The sequence below is a fragment of the Solanum pennellii genome, chromosome 4 (genome assembly GCF_001406875.1).
Source record: "Solanum pennellii chromosome 4, SPENNV200".
Classification (NCBI taxonomy): Eukaryota; Viridiplantae; Streptophyta; class Magnoliopsida; order Solanales; family Solanaceae; genus Solanum; species Solanum pennellii.
The window spans coordinates 66,394,456-66,413,632 of record NC_028640.1 but is presented as its reverse complement, the minus strand read 5'-3'; the positions used below and the strand labels follow the sequence as shown (position 1 = coordinate 66,413,632).

General features: G+C 35.2%; 2 protein-coding genes and 1 pseudogene across 4 annotated transcripts; 2 read left to right on the top strand and 1 right to left on the bottom strand.

Annotated features, from left to right (window-relative positions):
• The first annotated feature begins 3,393 nt into the window (after positions 1-3,393).
• Positions 3,394-14,988, top strand: LOC107015563 (protein TRIGALACTOSYLDIACYLGLYCEROL 3, chloroplastic). Of its 3 annotated transcripts, none has more exons than XM_015215876.2 (10): positions 3,394-3,903; positions 7,657-7,785; positions 8,579-8,674; positions 8,800-8,877; positions 8,979-9,040; positions 9,195-9,270; positions 9,564-9,671; positions 13,961-14,136; positions 14,219-14,303; positions 14,565-14,988. In XM_015215876.2, the coding sequence occupies exons 1-10, from the start codon at positions 3,661-3,663 to the stop codon at positions 14,601-14,603; spliced, it is 1,092 nt and encodes a 363-aa protein (XP_015071362.1). In that variant the 5' UTR covers positions 3,394-3,660; the 3' UTR covers positions 14,604-14,988. The 3 variants fall into 3 exon arrangements, with proteins under 3 accessions (XP_015071362.1, XP_015071361.1, XP_015071363.1); XM_015215875.2 differs by having other exon boundaries at positions 3,425-3,903; positions 7,654-7,785; XM_015215877.2 differs by lacking the exon at positions 7,657-7,785 and having other exon boundaries at positions 3,425-3,903.
• On the top strand, positions 7,186-7,312 carry LOC114077038 (annotated as a pseudogene).
• An 893-nt stretch (positions 14,989-15,881) lies between the features above and the next one.
• Positions 15,882-18,122, bottom strand: LOC107016126 (leucine-rich repeat receptor-like protein CLAVATA2). The gene has a single exon (NM_001323437.1). The coding sequence runs from the start codon at positions 18,120-18,122 to the stop codon at positions 15,882-15,884; it is 2,241 nt and encodes a 746-aa protein (NP_001310366.1).
• Positions 18,123-19,177: the final 1,055 nt, after the last annotated feature.

Here is a 19,177-nt window from a genome sequence, read left to right as displayed (position 1 = left end):
TTACTTTCCAAGGAAGTCATTGACCAAACAATAGTAATAACAGGTTGAAGTTAAGTCTAGACTATTTTCCTCGTGTGAACGATCCCAACCTCACTAGTTGGGTTATTTACTTGACACGACCGCTTTACTTCTTATTTGAGAAGTAAGTTTGAGCGTATCAATACTCAAAAGATTGAGGAGTCAAAACTCAAGAGAAAGAAAAGGGAGGCAAAAAGGGCTAAGACCAGTGATGGAACTTCTCCAATGCTAAGTCTGAGGGGCAAGGAAGATTTAAGTTTAAAAAATAGGTATTTCGGTCAAGATTCTTCCAAAACCCCTAGGTTTGACCAAGATAAAAGTAGTGGGTCTAAGCCTACTTGCACCAGTAGTGGGAGGAACCACAATGGTAAGTACCTACTTGACATGAAGGGGTGCTATTGGTGTGGAAAGAGTGGGCACAAAATGAGAGATTGCCCGGTACTTAAAGCTAAGGAAAGGGATGATAAGAAATTTGCCACTAGTGGTCTGGATGAGAGTGCTCAAAAGAAGAATAGTTCTTATGTTCTCCAAGATAAAAATGTTCTAGAGCAACCTAATGTGCTACTGGCATGTGTCTTAAGCTTAATCTAGATCACGGTGTTGCTTGTCTTTTATGACTTGATAGATTTGATATTGTAGACTTTGATGTTGCCTTTAGTTGAATGAGTTCCATTGTTACTTTTATGTTATAGATGGTACTTAGAAAGTCAACTTGGTCTTACTCCCAAAGGGAGATGGTGTGCCTAGATAGAAATACCATTGTATGTTTATGTGCGGTCATGGTTTCCTTGTATGAATTCTCATGAAAATGTTTAGGTCTTGATAGAAATGACTTCTATGCATTGTTTTACCTCATGTTATAGTGCATTGAGTAGAGTTACCTATTTGACTTCTTGAGATGAATATATGAGCATGCCTTAGTTTGGGATTGAGAGATTCCTCCTTGAATAAAATGTTTTTTAAAAGTAAATTATATATAGGCTCCATCAGTGTATGTTGAGCATGTTTTATTAGGACATGGTAGTTCCTCCTTGAACATGAGTAGATATAAAATCTCATGAATTTTGAGTTGTTACATGTAGTCCCTACTTCCTCATACTGCATTGAGTATGTTTATCTTGGAGTTAGCATTTCTGTTTTATGTGTATTTAGATGAGTTGCATGCATGATGGGTTGCTAGTCTAGAGTTGTGAACTAGTCTAGAGTTGTGAACTTAATAATTGATTAGAGTGTGTTTGGTATGAAGGAAAACATTTTCTAAAAAATGTTTTCCAATTTTCTCATTTTTGGTTGGGAAAAAAAGTTTTTTGAAAATATTTTCCAAATCAACTCATTTTCCTCAAAATTAAGGAAAATGACTTCCCTTCAAAAATTAAGAAAAACATTTTCCAAAGTCTCTTCCAATTTTAAATTACATTTTTTTTTGGGAAAAACAACAATTTTAAAAAAATCAATTTTTAAATTTTATTTTTTTTACCCGATCCCTGACCCCCAACCTTTACAGGCACCCGGAGGTGATTCTCCTTGAAATTATTCGAATGTAGTTCGAATCATACTTTTTATTCAATATTTTGTATATATATTGACGTTAGGCAAACTTTAGGCCGTTTTTATATTTTTTTATTTTTTTATTTGTGCATATTGAATGTTTATTATACTTCTACATTATTTTATTCACCTCCTCAATTTGAAAAAAATGAATTCAGTCGAGACCCACATTTGTGGATTCCGAAAGGTGCCTAACACCCCTTCCCTTTGGAATAATTTGAACCCCTTACCTAGAATCAAATTGGTTTCGTTGATCACTTAATGCTTTCCTAGTTTATTCCTAAAATTAGGTGGCGACTCCTTTAAAATTAGTTTATTCTTAAAATTCTTTTAAAATTGAATTAATTCATTATTTTTTGAGTCACTGTGAGTTTCGCCCTATTTGAATAGAGTAGGAAAGTAAACAGTCACAACACTTCAGAACAATAACAACCATTCGGAAATGTCATAACTCGTTAAAAAAGTCACAATCCTTCTGTCACGATCCAGACCATCGTGATTGGCACCCACACTAACCCTCCGGTGGAGAACCATTTATACTAATTATCTAACCAACTTAACAAAAAATACTAAGGAATTAAAGTTACAAAAGCAAGTTAAATATCTAAAAACTGAAGTTCCCATAAATCTCCAAAAGGTCTAAACAACTAAACATTGCGAAAATACGCCTAGAACTTTAAAATCAATGTACCAAAACATCTAACAAGATTCATAAGTCTAACAAGAAGGGTCACAACCCCAAGCTAATGAACTAATAACTAACTAGAAAAGTTTAAATATGAAATGTGGACATAGACGAAAGGAGAATTCATGGCAGTACGGAATAACTGGCCCACCCTTTAATTCGATCGACGATCACTGATCTTTTAAAAGAGGTTTGTCAATAGCTGTTTGAAGATGTCCTATGCTCAACAAAGAAAGAGCAAGTGCAGTATCAGTATACAACAACAGTGCACTGATAGGATTACATGACTATCCCACTAAGTGCAACATATATAAGTCATTACAACAATACAATCATATGCAATATTGAATATATACAATATTATCAACATTTACGAACAAGGTATAGTTTCACATTTCTCAAGATACACAATTATAACAAAATCATTGGTCCTCTCATGAAACCCAAACTCAAACTGTCATCATACCAGAATATGGTACCTTATCCAAAGTTTATGTCGAAATATTGTCGGAACGTGGCAACCGATCCAAGTTAGTGTGTTGGAATGCATCACTCGATCCATTCAACAAGCCACAATAACAATCACAAGTATATTGTCAAGATCATACAATCAAGGTTGCAGATCTACGAGAAAATAAATTTTGATTTGGCTAGATTGATCTTTTGACCATGGGCCTTGCAGAACATTTCAAGGATGTTGATGATGGTTCGATATTTTTTTTGTTTACCCCAGTGAATAAGGTAAAAATCATCAACGAAGAAAATGTGGGAGATTTTTGGCCCAAACATGGAGATACCAATGTGGTCTATCCCTCTTGAAAGCTTTTCCATATACAAAATGAAGATGTAAGGAAAGCAAAAAATAATATGGATGATAAAATTATAATCTTTTTTTATAATATATATGTATATATGAATGCTCTTATATGTCATTGAAGTTTGAGAAATGACCATTTATGTCATTCGTTAAACGTTTGATTCATTTATGTCATTGCCGTTTGAGAAAAGACTCATTCATGTCATTGTTTCTTAACTAAAAGATATTTGTAATTTTACAAAATCATTTTTACACATAATAACTTAAACGAGTCTTTTCTTAATGTTCGATGAGATATTATGGTCTTTTTCCTTTTGTTTTTGGTATATTTGGGTTTTTAGTGAACACCCCAAACACACCCACCCACCCACCCCAGGTATGCGTGAGGAGCTTTCGGCCTTCTTCCTCCCAACATTCCACAGCTTCTCAAGCCACTACAGGTCCTGTCTTCCTTTTCATTTAGAAGGACCAATATCATTTCCCCTTTGAAATTCGATCTATTTCATGGTTCTTGAGTCCAAATTCGATCTGGGTCAGCGCCAGAATTTCCCATCTTAAATTCTCCAAAGTGGATTTTGTTTGGTGAAATTCAATGGTTTCTTTTGTGGGTTCTGTTATGTCACCTGCTGTCAACTTTTGCAAAAGCAGCGGTGTCGCTTCTACTTCTTCTTCTAGCTACATGAAAACATTTTTTCCCAATTTTGATTTAGGAAAGCCATTATTGCTGCGTTCCCTGACGAATAGGAAGGATAAATGGACTGTTTGTGCTTGTGCTGCACCCACTCGGGACTACAAAGCTGCTGATTCTGATAGAGTTCCCAATACAAAATTCAATGTAAGACCATAATGAATTGATTTTGGGTTCTGTTTTGTAATCCACATAGTTTCTTCTTATGTATATGCTAGAGGCTAGCCCAATTTTCCATTGCTCTCTCTTTGTAGTATCCCTTTCATTCCATCTTATTTTCTGGTATTTGATGGGGTAAAAAGTTTTGGATGTAAAATTGGATTTTTATTATTGTATTAGCTATAGCAACAACAACAACAACAATACATCCAATGTAGTCCCGCACGATGGTGTCTGGGGAGGGTAATGTATATGCAGTCATTACCTCTACCCTCAGAGGTGATGTAGAGAGGGTGTTTTCTATAAAGCCCCGGTTCAATTGTATTAGCTATAGAAGAAGAAAATAACGATTCGCAACTTAGTTTGATATAAAATATCACATCAAAGTGAAAATTTGATTAGTTAAATGATTTTGAATGCTTGAGAGCTATGGAACTTTTTTGAAAATGGAATAGCATATATATCTTAGGTCATCCAAAATAGAAAGAATGCCATATGAATTGGGATAGCTACAGTACTAGTAGTATGTGGCAGAGCTTCATGAATCATTTAGGATTGAGGTAGTTACTGAAATCACTGTATCGGCGGTGGATTTTTTGGTTCTCTTAGGCAAGTTGTTTGAGTATTGAGAATGTAGTATAAGTTAGAGTGCCAAAGTATAAATGTCTAACTTTTCATGCTAATGGTTCCATAATGCTAATGCCTTGTTGGCACACTACTCTTTCAGACTCCATTTGGTGAAAGTTCCTTCTTTGTGAGATATTCCCAACATTTGTTGTCTTAAACATAGGAAAATCTATTTCAATCAAATGCAGAAACACTACCTTCATATTGGATGTAATACATTTCCCCTAATTTTCACTAGTACTTTAAAATACTAATCAGAAATAGTACTTCAAAATGATGATTATCTATTAAGAGAACACTAATCAGAAATATCACATTTTGCTGATCTCACGGACAAATCAATGTGCGCCTTCCGTTTCAATTTGCTTGTCTTACTTCCTTTGTTAGTATGTTACAAAAAGAATGTCGCTCTTTATAATTTAGTGGGTGTTTGTATAATTTACTGGGTGTTTGGACGTATAAATCGGTGAAATTTGGAAAAAGAAGTTGAAAATGGTATTTTGAAAATTGGATTTGTGTTTGGACATGAATACAAATTGAAATTGTTTTTGAATTTTTGTCGGTGATTTAGAGTGGAAGTTGTGAAAACAACTTCTTTTGGAGTTTCCGGATTTTGAGAAAGTTTTTGCAACAATTCTCTGTCCAATAAATGTGGTTCCCGATATGGAACAACTCTCACAGACCTTGGGAGGAGTGATGGGTACTCTGCCATCAGTATACTTGTGCATGGTTTTGGGGGCAAAATCTGGATCTATAGACATTTGGAACCCAATATTGGAGAAATGTGAAAAGAAACTAACTAGATGGAGATCAAAAAACCTCTCTTTGGGAGGTAGATTAATTCTAATAAACTCTGTTCTAGACGCTCTCCCTACATATATGTTACCCATCTTCCATATTCCCTGGTCAGTAGTTCAGAGGTTGGACAAAATTAGAAGAAACTTCTTGTGGCAAGAAATTAAGGAAAGAAAAGGCTTTCACTTGTCAAGTGGAAGAACATCATTAGAAGCAAGATGCAAGGTGGATTAGGTATCAACAATCTCAAAAACTATAGCAAAGCTCTTAAGATGAAATGGTTATGGAGGTACTATCCGGAGGACCAAGCACTATGGCATAGGGTGATCAACAATAAGTATGAGGAGCTAAATAAATGGGTAACCAAAGAGGTGAATACCCCCTATAGGATTAGCCTTTGGAAATCCATCCGAATATTTTGGCCTTTCCTCAGTAATCAGTCAACTGTCAAGGTACAAAATGGCAGAAAAACCAGTTTTTGGTTGGATAAATGGATGGGTGATATGAGCCTCAAAGATCGCTTTCCTGACATCTTTACATTGCTCAACACCAACAGAAGACTGTTGCTGAAATGTGGACACAACAAGGCTGGGATCTGATCCTTAGAAGAAATCTGAATGACGGGAAAATTCCCAGAATACTTGAATTGTTCAAGTTTCTGGAGAATTTTCCAGGTACACACTATACAAACAGGTGAGGATTATTTATGGTGGCAGGGGCACTACAAAGGTAGTTACAAGGTGAAAGAAGGATACAAACAGAAAAGTCTTGGTGGCATTCAAGGCTTAAATGGCCTTGGAAGCAAATCTAGAGGATCAAAGTGCCACACAAAGTGGCATGCTTTACATGGCTACTAGCCAATGAAGCAGTTTTGACATTGGATAATGTGGCCAAGAGAGGAATCTCTCTATGCAACAGATATTCCTTGTGTGGTAAGGCTAATGAGACACTAAGACATCTCTTCTTACAATACTTACATTGCAACTTTGCTGAGCAGTTGTGCCAGATTTCCTTAATCTCAGAGGCATATCTTGGAGTATGCCTATCAAGATTGATGAACTCTATTCAGTTGGGAGATGGATGGAGTTGGGGTTACAAACAGAGAAAGATGGAGGGTGATCCCTGCTTGTATTTGGTGGACTATATGGAGAAACAATAGATGTTTTTAGAATAGGAACAACAACCTGCAGGAAGTAAAGCTTAAGTGTATTTTGTTGATTTGCTTTTGGTGTACAAATGTCTACTCCCATGAAACCGAGTCAATCATAGATGTTTTAGGATCTATTTAGATTTGGTTCAGTTTTTGGATAGATTATACTTCGTCTCTGCTTTTGTAGATATGGGTTTTCAGTACTACCTAAGTACTATATGAAATACAAATGTTACCAGTTTCCAAAAAAAAAAATCTATGTCCAAACAGTTTCCCGGAGTATCATTCTAGAAAAAGTTGAAAATATCCATATCTAGTGGGGTATCTTACTAAATCTTAAAAAGTTAAGCACCAAAATAAGACCAACTGGAGAGAGAGAACAAGAAGCAGAAGAGAAGTAGTAGAAGGCCAAGACAAGAACTCTGAGTAAGCAAAATACATAGTGAGCAATGGTGAGCTAAAGGGGAATGTGGATGGACTTCCAGGTTGGTCTGGGACAGTTCCAAATAAAAATAACGGATTCTTGTTGTAACTGGTTGGGATATGCCATGGGTGCTCAAACAGTGATAAGGTTTGATTTCTCATTGCAAAAGCTGTTAATAGTATCTGTTTTATTAGATACTTTAAGTCAAAACCTCTTCCACTAGAGTGTGAAAGTAATTTTCATGCCCAAAGATAGTCCTACCATGGAGTACGCTTTACTTACCTGGATAGGGTCAATGAGTGATCAAGAAGGTCCATGACCTAGGTTGGTGACTTCCACTGCACCAGGGAGAGTTACCAATTTAAGATTGGCTCAAGTGGTCAAGCCTATGGCATAATAACATTAGGAACCAAAGAAGCATGTAATTTTGGGTTTTTCATTTTGGAGAGCTCTTCTAGGATACCTTTCAAATTATGGTACTTGTAAATATGTACTGCTTGCCGCTTTGTTGGAATCTCATTAGATGACATTTTTTATAACACTGTTCTCAATGAGGAACCTTTGCCTTATCTAAAACTTTAGTGCTAGAATTTATTTTTACCAGATAACTGATTGTCTTTTGGATATGTTCTTTTTTTAGGACATAGATGAGTTGCTTTGCATTTGTCAGATGGTGAAAACATTTAATCCTGCCTAGTTTATTGTATCTACCTTGATTTTGCTCTTCGTCTTGTTTGAATAGAAGGAATCTGCTAAATCGGAGAATGTGAGCTTGTTGAGAGAGCCTGAGGATGACTCAGATGTGCTTATTGAGTGTAGAAATGTGTGCAAGTCATTTGGCGACAAGCATATCTTAAGAGGTGTGAGCTTAAAGGTGAACTTTCATTTATTTCCTTTTGCAACTGCTTGTATGCACTTTGGGCATTTAATTTCCGGTCTATTCTACTTCAGTGACTGATATTATATTGGTGGCTTTCATGCAAACAATGACTGGTTGTAGTGAATCATTTCCTACTTATATGTTATGATGGGAAAGTTGATTTAATGAGTAATTTTCTCTATGCTTTGACACTAAATAGCTAGAATTTCCACATTCCCCTGCACGGATGCTACTTGCCTTGCTTCCCACTTCTTAGGTTGGTAAAAGGGTTCTTTTTCCTTCCTTTGTTTGCTAGTCTGATATTATTTCCTCTTACTTGTGCCTAATGCAAATCCATCTTATGTTGTTAGAAACTGTTTTGAATGCAATCTTTGCCTTATAGGTAAGATTTGCGTAAGTTTGCTTGAGGTAGTGATCTATCTTATAAGGATGTGCAACACATATGTGCTATAGACCAATCGATTCATCATGAATGGTTTGTAAAAAGTACGAGTTCCGCAGGGTGAAGTTACTATTTTAACTCTCAATTTAATTGAGTTATTGGGTCTTGCAATTTGGGGTACTTCCTAATTTTTCTGTTAGAAGAAGTTCTATGGATTATGATTGAAAGAGCAACTAAGGTAGAGGTTAGGTAATTTCACTTGAGGAAAGAAAGATGGTTGCTTATAGATTGCTCTAATTTCCATGCCTGTGTTGGGTTCTATGTTTATGATTTCTCGTCCTTTGCATTTGGTGGAACTGGGAAGTGCTGACAACGTTTAATCACCACTCTTACCCTTTGTTACAGATCAGACATGGTGAGGCTGTTGGAATTATTGGGCCTTCTGGCACAGGGAAATCAACAATCTTAAAGATAATGGCTGGTCTACTTGCTCCTGATAAAGTATGTGTTTATTATGTTTCTCTTATGGCTTGTGTATATGTCTCAAAATACAGCTGTGTGATTTCTGAAAATTTTGAATTTTGATACCGTTATCTATGTCTGCTAATAGACTTCATTGAATGCAGGGGGAAGTCTTAATCCGAGGTAAACTGCGTAATGGATTAGTGAGTGATGAGGAAATTTCTGGGCTTAGGATTGGCTTAGTAAGTTACATGTTCTGAGCTCCTTTTGTATTGTCCAGTAAAGTTGTTCTACGGAGATGCTTCTTGATGTAATCTTATGAACATCTCCGTCTCCATAACAGGTGTTTCAGAGTGCTGCGCTTTTTGATTCATTAACTGTTCGTGAAAATGTTGGTTTCTTGCTGTAAGATACTCTCAACGCTTAAATTATCCCAAAAAGAAAAGATATTCTCAGCTCTACTGGATATTGAAGATTTTCTGTTAGCTATACTGATTAAAATAAAGAAAATCCAGTTTATACGTAGATTAACTGAATCTTCTTCTCTTTGGAATTCTAGATATGAGAATTCAGCTATGCCAGAGGATCAAATTGCACAGCTTGTATCCGAAACTTTAGCTGCTGTTGGTTTGAAGGTATGTACAATGATGGACATATTTATGATAACGATGCCTATTTTTTTTTTCATTAATAAATGTATCCGGGTTTCCAACAGTGTGTCACTGCAAATAGTTTAACTGTAAAAGCTATTTGCATTATCACTTCAGGATCTCCCTTTCTCACACAGTAGGGAAATGCCTTGGTTTTTGCTCTTCTTTTTCTTTGGTAGAGTTAATCAAAGGAGGGAATAGAGGATTTGTCATTATAGTAATTTGTTTATGATGATTGTTTTTCCGTAGATGCCAATTTCAGTTTTATGTCTATGCAGGAAGTTGAAGACCGATTACCCTCTGAATTGTCTGGTGGTATGAAGAAAAGAGTTGCTCTAGCTCGTTCTATAATTTTTGATACCACCAAAGACGTAGTAGAGCCAGAGGTAGGTTACAGGTGCTTCATGACATGATCATCAGTTTGTTTTGGCTAGCATTTGTAATTCTGCTACCGGGATTGCTTTAATCTAGTTAATTAATTTTTTTTACTGCATGCTTTCTCTGTGATCCTAAATTGGTAAAATATTTTCAAATGAAGGATTATCCAATTCACTTCGCTCTTAAAGTTGGTCTAAAATGACACGAGAAAAGAGAAGATGAATAACTTATGTGGATATAGCACTGCTGAATTAATTGTCCAAGGGATGTGATGTTTATAAACTTAGATGCTCCCATTCTTCTGAAATACCTTTACTGAACCTCGTGATAGTTCCGTAATCAGGAGAGCATTTACTATAAGCAGTTGGTTTAAGATGAGTTCACACTTACTCTTTGAATTCTGTTTGTATTGTTAGACTAAAAGGTTGGATGTCCAATTGTTATTGTTCATAGTCATACTAGACGGGAAAGAAAAATTAAGTTCACATCTGATCTTCTAGGCAAGTTTAATGAATTCTACTTTATAAAGATGATATGCGTGCAATTTGCAACCAAAAGGAAAGGATACCTGCAAATACTGCTGATTGTGCAGTGTCAAATTGTCAATAAATGTTTCTGCTGTACCCGTTGGCGGTACAGGTTTTGTATCTCCACAAGTCTAAATGTAATGACATGGTTAGTGAGGATTTATATAGCCAACCCAACTAGCTAGGGATTGAGGTGTCGTTGATGTTGTTATATTTATTGATAGCTTCTTCATTAAACAAATTCTCAATGGATGTTTTACAAAAATCTGTAATGCAAAAGAGTTATGATGCATATCCTGACCCTCGTATTGTATTGACGCACAGTCGTATATCCATACCTTTCCTGGAGTGAAAATTAAGAAAGTCTTCATCTTTGCTCAAAGATGCAGGGCTCTGTGTTTTTTAATAACAAACTTCAAATGTTTTACAAAAATCTGTGATGCAAAAAGGAGTTGTGGCACTTATCCTGACTATGTTGGTGTGTTGATGCACAGTTTGTATATTCATTTCTTTATATAGTGACAAGTAATAAGTGCTCACATTCTCTCATAGTGCAGTTCGCTATGTCTTCTTTTGGTTCTTTTATACTGTTGGTTGTTTTGTTTTGTTTTACCGTGTTAAGAATACTACGCTAAGTTTTAGGGTGTAGGTGTAACACATATCTCCCATATGATTTCAAATATTACATATACATCTTTTCTTTCATATTTTGTTCACAAGAATCCCATTGCAATATGCATATTCAGAATATTTGCCCATTATGTATTAATTTTGCTTTTTTAGGTTTTATACCAAAGTACCTTCTTGTTTTTCTTAAGTCATTAGAGCCGTGAATTTATTCCCTTCATGTTATTTGAATTCTTTGAATAATATACTTGAAGAAACAAAATAAAAAATGGAACTAAAAGCTACCAATTAACCAAGCAAAAGTCGACTGTTTTAATCTTATGTAAGCTAGTATTTGTCTATTCATATATAGCCTCTTTATTTTGTTTTTTCTTTGAAGTATAAGGAAATTATTTGAAGAAGTTAAATGGGGGATTATAGAATTTGGATTCATATCCACTGAAATAAGAGAGATAATTTTACTATAACAAAAGAATAGGTTAATTCATAAGGAGAAAATATATCCCATTTGCTACACGGATTTGGAAGAAGGAAATTTTATTCAATACTTGGAACTTCATCCGAACGGGAATTGTATGTGTAATTGACTCTACTATTTCTTTTTCGATTAAGTAAAGTTTTTCTGTCTTTTAACTTCTCAGTGCACTGAACAATATAATTTTAGCATGCTTGATAGGCCTCTATCTCTTCTAAGCGTGGAAATCAGCCTCAAATTCAAAGTTGAGAAACTCATTTTAACAATGTCCAAATAATGATGGATGGATGAGTTAGCTGGACTGCTTTAGGAATTGAGTCTTCTAGGCTGGCCTCCTCCATAGTAACAAAGTGGACTATTCGAAAAGAACGTTATAGTCAAATTCAGCTTTATCAATATCATTTAGCATCCTGATTTCTAGAGAAAAAGGCCTAAATTACCCTTGGACTATTTGAATTGATACAAAACTACCCTCCAACAACCTTTCCGCTCCAAATACCCCTGACATCAACCTTCTTGTTCTACTATACCCTTATTTTTAACGCCCCAAATTTTAATCTCAATTAGTAACTTCATTTGTGATGTGTTGCTTATCTATTGGTCACCATATAATTAACTTGTACTAATTAAAAATCCCACCTGTTACCTGGATCCGGCTTCACTATTCGACTGGCCTTTTTCACTATTTGATGCAGAAAACTTGTTCATACACAGAGAGGGTAAAATCAAAATATATTCTTGGTTTTATCGAAGCTGGAAGAACATCTTGTCACGACCCAAAAACGGGCGTGATTACAGTTGTCTTATCCCACCAAGACAAGTCAGCCTAAACCCAACTTAAGAGTAAATGTGGAAGTAAAACAAAATAAAAGGGTAATATATTTTCAATAATGCAGATAACACAACATAACTCAACTATAACCCCAAAATTTTGTTGTCACGTGTACAAGCAAGAGTATTACAATAGATTAAAGAAGTACAAGTCTGAATGTCTTTATTTCTAGAATAGAACAAAAACATAATAAAGGAGTAATAGGAGTTTGTCGAGATGACAAACAACTACCTCTCAACTCTCTGTAGTAAGTCTCAGGCGTAAAATAAAAGGTGTAATCATGATGACCCGGACTCGTAACCAACACAATTGTAGAAGCAAGGATTACGTTTATTTTCTGAAATAATTTTGACATCAAAGAAAAAGATTTAAGTTTTTCAAATTGCTTAACCATTTTACGGTCCGGTCAACTAGTGAAGGCAGATCTGGGTAATGGGTGGGGGGTTTAATTAGGTTAATTATAGGGTTACCAGTTGATAATCGACACGTCATAAGTAAAATTATTAATTGGGATTAAAATTTGATGCCTTAAACATAAGGGCATAGTAGGGCCAAAAGGTTGGTTTCAGTGGTATTTGGGGGCGAAAAGGTATATGGAGGATAGTTTTGTACCAATTAGTCTAGTCCAAGGGTATTTTAGCCCCTTTTCTGTAATTTCTATAAAAAGTTCATCATTATTAATTCAGACTGATACAAACTATGTGCAGCAGCCAAATTAACTTCTTAATAGTTAGACTTCTTTATTTAAATTTATGATATATGCTTCAAATCAACCACCTACATAGCATAGCATCGGGGAGTAAAAATTAAACCAAGAATACGAAATGAGTGCACATAATGTGTTCATAGTTATAGAAGGTGATGGAGAAGTGAAGTGAGAAGGAGAAGTTAAGACTAGTGCGACTCTGTGAGAGTTTGTAGCAGAGGAAGGTGAGATTTTCTGAGGTTTATAAGTATGTTGAAAATATGTAGAGGGGACAAAAAAACATGTTATCTGAAAACTAACTGACTTTCAGATTGACAGTACAATATCTTTTACTTCACAAAATAGAAACTATGAAAACTATATGTTTTGGTAAGTTCCTTTTCTTTAACCATTTTAGTAAGTTCCTTTTCTTTAACCATTTTAGTTAGTTGTCTGGTGAAGTTCTCTCTTGGTAATCCAAAGTTCTAGTATTTCTCAAAAAATAGAGTCTCTTTGCCTTCTTGCTGTATGTCGAAAGGAATTTCTATTCATGTATGTCCTTAACAGTTCTTACTGAGCTTGTCAATATATCACATTTTAATATCTCTGACAGAAGTTTATTTATCAAAAAAGCGAACACATATTATCACAGAAAATTCTCAGGATGAAAATCATAAGAAATGGACTTATATGTTGTACCTGTTCTCTGATCTTCTTCTGTCTCTCCATCTAAGATTAGCCTGAATACATATTGTTAAAGCAATATAGGTAATAGAACTAAGGGCAATGCATTGGTGGTTGTGTCCTTTAAAAACAAGTATTTGGAAGTATATGGTGTGCTCAATCTCTCCTGATGGAATTTCTTTGGGGTACTTCATGATGAAATAACTTGATATCAAGCGATGCTGTTTGTATAAGTTGTTTTTTACTTTCTTCATGATGTCACATGATACCCTATATAACCATCTTTTGTTTTTGATGAAAAACCATGCTGTTGTGGTATTACATGTCTTCTTTCGTTTTCATTGGAATATGTTGATGTTACAGTGGTTCCCTTGTGTTTTTAGTCTGTCAGAAAATAAATAATACTTTAGAAATATATTCACTGCATTATTAACCAAGTAATCTCAGTTATATGCATTGCTGAGTAGGTGCTCTTGTATGATGAACCAACAGCTGGACTTGATCCGATTGCATCAACCGTTGTAGAAGATCTCATTCGCTCGGTTCACGTGGCAGGCGAGGATGCACTTGGGAAGCCTGGGAAGATTGCATCATATGTTGTTGTCACACATCAACACAGTACTATTAAAAGAGCTGTCGACAGGTTCTGATTCTTCTTCTTTTTAGGCATGATTATGTTGCTTATCCTACAAACCATTGTAAAGTTTGAGGTTCCTTCTGTGCAGGCTAATATTTCTTTATGAAGGTAAGGTTGTCTGGCAGGGAATGACTCATGAGTTCTCCACATCAACTAATCCTATTGTTCGGCAGGTAATGATGGTCATGGTTAGGTTTTGAGGTTTCGTTTCTGTAAAACTGAACTGTTACTTTCTTATGTTACAAGCAAGGAGTAAGACTTTCTGATTTCAAGTTGGCTATTTGAAGCCCTCCATGCTTTAGTAAAGTAATAGTGAGAAAATTTCAATCAATTTGAATATTTATGAATAAAGAGATAAATCCATTCCATGGTAAATTTACATGTTTTCTTCTAGGTGAAGATTTTAAAGCATTGTTTGTTTCATTGTCTGTCAGTTTGCCTCAGGGAGTTTGGATGGTCCTATTAGATATTAGCTTCTGCAACGAAAACAAATACAAGACGTACTCAGTCTTACTCGCAGCGTTGAATTTACCTACCAGCTGAACTTGGTGCTTCAAGGCTGACCTTGTCAAAGCAACAAAAAAGAGATCAATGCCTAAAGAGTAGTCACACTTGAAGCTCTTATTTTGCTGAGCCTGCTTACATGAATGTGTGCGTTATAGAAGAAGTTTCTGGTTTTATTTTACTCTTGTTCTTCCCTCTTATTTGTTTTTCACATTCATCTTTGTAACTGGTCTCCATCATTTTTAGTGCTAGCAACTTGATAGTAAGGTGTATCATGTTAAAATGAATTGATTAGTAATCAATTGTGTAACATAAAAGTGATTCATATTAAATGCGGAAATTGACGTTAAAAAATTGGTAGTGAGTGTACTTAATGGTTCTCCAAGTCATCATTACGTAGGTCCTCATAAACTTTTTGGGGAAAAATTTTTGGGTGCTTCGGTGTCAGATCCATTGGTTAATACGCACAAAAAATTGAGGAATACCCCTGATTTCTTAAAAGGACATGTAAATGTGAAAATGAACGTTAAGAAAGGAATCGTAGAAATGTTTTTTGTCTTGTTATTTCAGCATTGCAATATACATTATAGCAACTTTGATCACTACTGCCTTGTATAACATGATGGTGAGGAATCTATTCTTTCTACTTTTTCACATACATTATAGAATTTTGATTACTTAATCACTACTACCACCCAATTATTCCATGGATTAGGACAAATTCTTTCTGTAACACTTAAAAGGAATAGATTCCATGGCACTACAAAAAGAAGATAATAAGTTCATTCTTGAAGACCAAACAATTTGATAATGAGATAATTCACATGCTTGGAATCTAGCTCGAAAATGGTCACTATGTTTGTTTATTATATTGAGGCAATGTAGGAATATGAATCTTGAAGATCGATGACTTGGTAAGGAGCGGGTTTCCCTTTAATAGGCTTTACACAACATGAATCTGAATTAATCGATCTATGCATTCTGCATGTTCTTGATGGTGTGGTAAACTCAAATAGACAAAGCCATAGAAAAACTATTCCATTGAAAGTATCACACAGCAAAAAATCAACATTCAACTGTTCTGAGGCATATTGAAATATCACATTCAACTAACTAAAATCAACATGAAGCATTGTTAACTAGTTTAAAAAAAATAAAGGGCTGGTCAGTAAACAAGATATGCTTGAAGTAGTTTTGCTATATGATACAATTCATAAGTTGCTGTACAATGTGATCACTTATCACTTTCAACTTGCTAAATTTTTTGTTTGCAGAATACAGCTTCTTGTTCGAGATGAACAAAATAAAACGACAACGCCAACATAGAAGCTAACTAAAGCACTTATACAGAAAATCCAAACTGATAATGGTCCCTCTTCCATTTCCTCTTCAAATTTCTTCCCTGGCTTTACAGGCAAAGTTCTTTGACAGACATTACCAGATGATTCCATACACAAGTCTGGATTGCCAGCAAAAGCTCCAGGAAATTTCCAATAACCTCGTTTTGTCGAAATAACACCAGAGAAACAATTATATGAAAGATTTAAAACTGTCAAATTTCTGAGGGAAGTAATGTTTTCAGGGATGTGGCCAGATAAAGAATTGTGTGACAAATCAAGTGCCTTTAGCTTCTGCAACTTCCCTAAACTCCCTGGAACTGGACCATTAAGAAAATTGTATGACAAGTTAAGGTACTCCAGACCATGTAATCCGAACAGACCTTCTGGAATTTCACCATGAAGCAAATTGTCAGACAGATCAATTCCAATTGTGGTTGTGAGGTTATACTTGAAGCTCAAACTAGTTTCATCAGCAACGAGTAAAAGTTTGATATCCAGGCTTCGAGCTGAAATTGATGGTACTGCAGGAATGGTTTTCCTAATGTCGCCGTTGTAGAAATTTGGACTAGTGTTAAAGTTACCATCTGGTATATATCCTGAGAATTTGTTTCCAGAAAAATCCAGAGTATGAATAGCCTGAAATGTAAACAACCAACTTGGCAGAGATCCACTGAACTTGTTCCTAGCAAGGGAGAGGAATTTGAGGTTCGACCATTTGGTTATTGCATCATTTAGAGATCCTGAGAGATTGTTAGAGCTTAAGTCAACAACTTCCAACGACTTGCAGCCTGCCAATGTCAGTGGGATCTCACCAGAAATCTTGTTGTTTCCTATATCAAATATCTTTAGACTATCCAACGCGTCAAGCACTGGCTGAATCTCCCCAGAAAGATTATTACTGTTTAGTATCAGCGCCAGTAGTTGGAAACATCCTACGATGTTCAAAGGAATCGAGCCAGTGAGGAAGTTATGTGAGAGATCAATCACCTGTAGATAGGTCAAATTACCAATCCTTTCTGGTATTTCGCCCACAAGAAGATTATAAGACAGAAACAATGCTTGCAAGCTCTTCAATTCTGTTATCGTTACAGGAATATTACCAGAGAACTGATTGTGAGACAGGTCAAGAAGTAGTAGTCCAGACTTGTCCGATGCCTCGACAATCCTACTTGGAATCTTTCCTGATAGCTCATTATAACTCAAGTCCAACAAACATAACCTCTCTGAAAAAACCAGTCTAGGCGAGATACCATATCGTAATTCATTATGTGACAAGTTGAGCTGTGTCAAACCCCCAAGACTCGATATACACGTTGGTATACCTCCGAGAATCGAATTGTTTGCTAAATTAAGAAGTGTAAGTGATTCTCTTGACGAATATAAACAAGGCAAAGTACCCGATAACAAATTAGACTCAAGATTAAGTGTGACCAATTCTTGGTTAAAATCACCCACATTTCCCATCAAACTATTATGAGACAAATCAAGATACTTCAAAGACATCAAATTCAACAAGCTCTTAGGTATATCCCCATGAAAACTATTAAACCCCAAGTTGAGTTTTTCAAGTGACATTGAGACATTCCCTATCCACATTGGGATTTCACCACTCAACATGTTATGACTAAGGTCAAGCTCAATTAACTTACTCATAGCTGCTGCAAATGTACTAGGAACAAGAAGAGTAAACATATTATAGCTAAGATCTAAGGTCTTAAGACTCCACAACTTCCATAAACAAGAAGGTATTGAATTGTTAAAGCTATTATGAGACAACACAAGGGTTTCAAGAAAAGTAAGATTACACAAACAAGGATGAACCTGTCCTGACAAGTTAAACCTTGTGAGGTTAAGTCCAGTGACCCGCCCTGTCTGGTTAGACCGGGTAACACCAGTCCAGTTTGACAGAGGAACACTAACATCCCAGCTTGATAAAGGGGTTTCTTGAAACTGTAACTTGAAGAACAAAAGCAAACCCATGTCCTCTTCTGTTTCAAGATTGACAACCCCAGTTGCATTAGTATCATGAGAAAGAGGAAATGCAGATGAAAATGGGTTCAAGAAAGGGAAAATCAAGAAGAATAGGATAAAGATTGAAACTTTAAGGGAATAAGAGGTTGTACAAGGTTCAACAAGTGATTCTGCCATGGAGGTAAGGTAGAGGTGTAAAAAAGATTAGTGTTTGTGTTGGAGGTAAGCTAATGAAGGAAGGAGAAAGGGGAAAGGGGAAATGGGGGGTCCCTGGACAGGGTTTACAGGGCACAGTGTGTGTGAAAGGAATCAGTACTGAGTAGCAGTAGTAGAGAGTGTAGAGAGAGTAAGCTGAAAGTAGGTACTTCATTGAGAGTCACCACTAAAGAACCAACATTCTTTCTTGTTTCTTGTTTTCATTTTTAGTACTACTTATTTTATTGAGAGGCACACACTCTATATTTTTTATGAGTGTGTGTTTGAACTCGTCATTGCGTGCTTTAACTAATTTTACAAAATATTTATTATCTTTCATCAATAATAGCGCTATTGATTTTGTGTTCGAGTGAATATTAATATCACTTTGAATAAAATTAGATATGTAATAGATTGTCATAATAATTTAAACGTATAACCGATTTTTCAAAAACAATTTTAGGAGGTAATTTATGTGTTTTCCCTAATTTGAATATTTTCTCATTGTATGGCCTCATTATATAAAAGTACTTCCCATTATGAATTTTACCATAACCTGATTTTGAATATTGTATTCACTATATCACAGGATAATTATTCTCTCTCTCTTTTCACTTATTCACTTTTGAATTGACATATTTATTAAAAAAATAATTAATGACGTAGTTGGTATGAGATGAATGAAAAATTTTATATTTTTCAAAATAATTAGTCATTTAATTGAGAATATAGATAAAAATTTTATCATTTCTTAATTTATCAAAATGAATAAGTAATTAGGAAAAATTATAAAAAGAAACAGACAAGTAAAAAGTAACGGAGAGAGTATAATAGAAGTACTAATTGTCATTTCATATACTAGTAATAGCATTTTGGTACTCCCAATATTATAAACACGAAATATACCTCTTTGAAAAAAGAAAAGAAAACAAATTTTTTTAAAAAAAAAAAACACTCCCAATGAAAAAAAAGAGAGAGAGAGAGGGGCAAAAGGTGTTTGGTGTGCCTGGAGAAGTGTAAAACTAAAGTAAAGTAGA

What these genes read in the sequence shown, in the direction of transcription:
- LOC107016126 (NM_001323437.1), bottom strand. Translation starts at nt 18,122, where the DNA reads ATGGCAGAATCACTTGTTGAACCTTGTACAACCTCTTATTCCCTTAAA.
- LOC107015563 (XM_015215875.2), top strand. Translation starts at nt 3,661, where the DNA reads ATGGTTTCTTTTGTGGGTTCTGTTATGTCACCTGCTGTCAACTTTTGC. An exon ending in TTCCCAATACAAAATTCAAT is followed by an intron (nt 3,904 to 7,653) that starts GTAAGACCATAA and finishes TTGTTTGAATAG; the next exon opens with AAGGAATCTGCTAAATCGGA. An exon ending in AAGACGTAGTAGAGCCAGAG is followed by an intron (nt 9,672 to 13,960) that starts GTAGGTTACAGG and finishes ATTGCTGAGTAG; the next exon opens with GTGCTCTTGTATGATGAACC.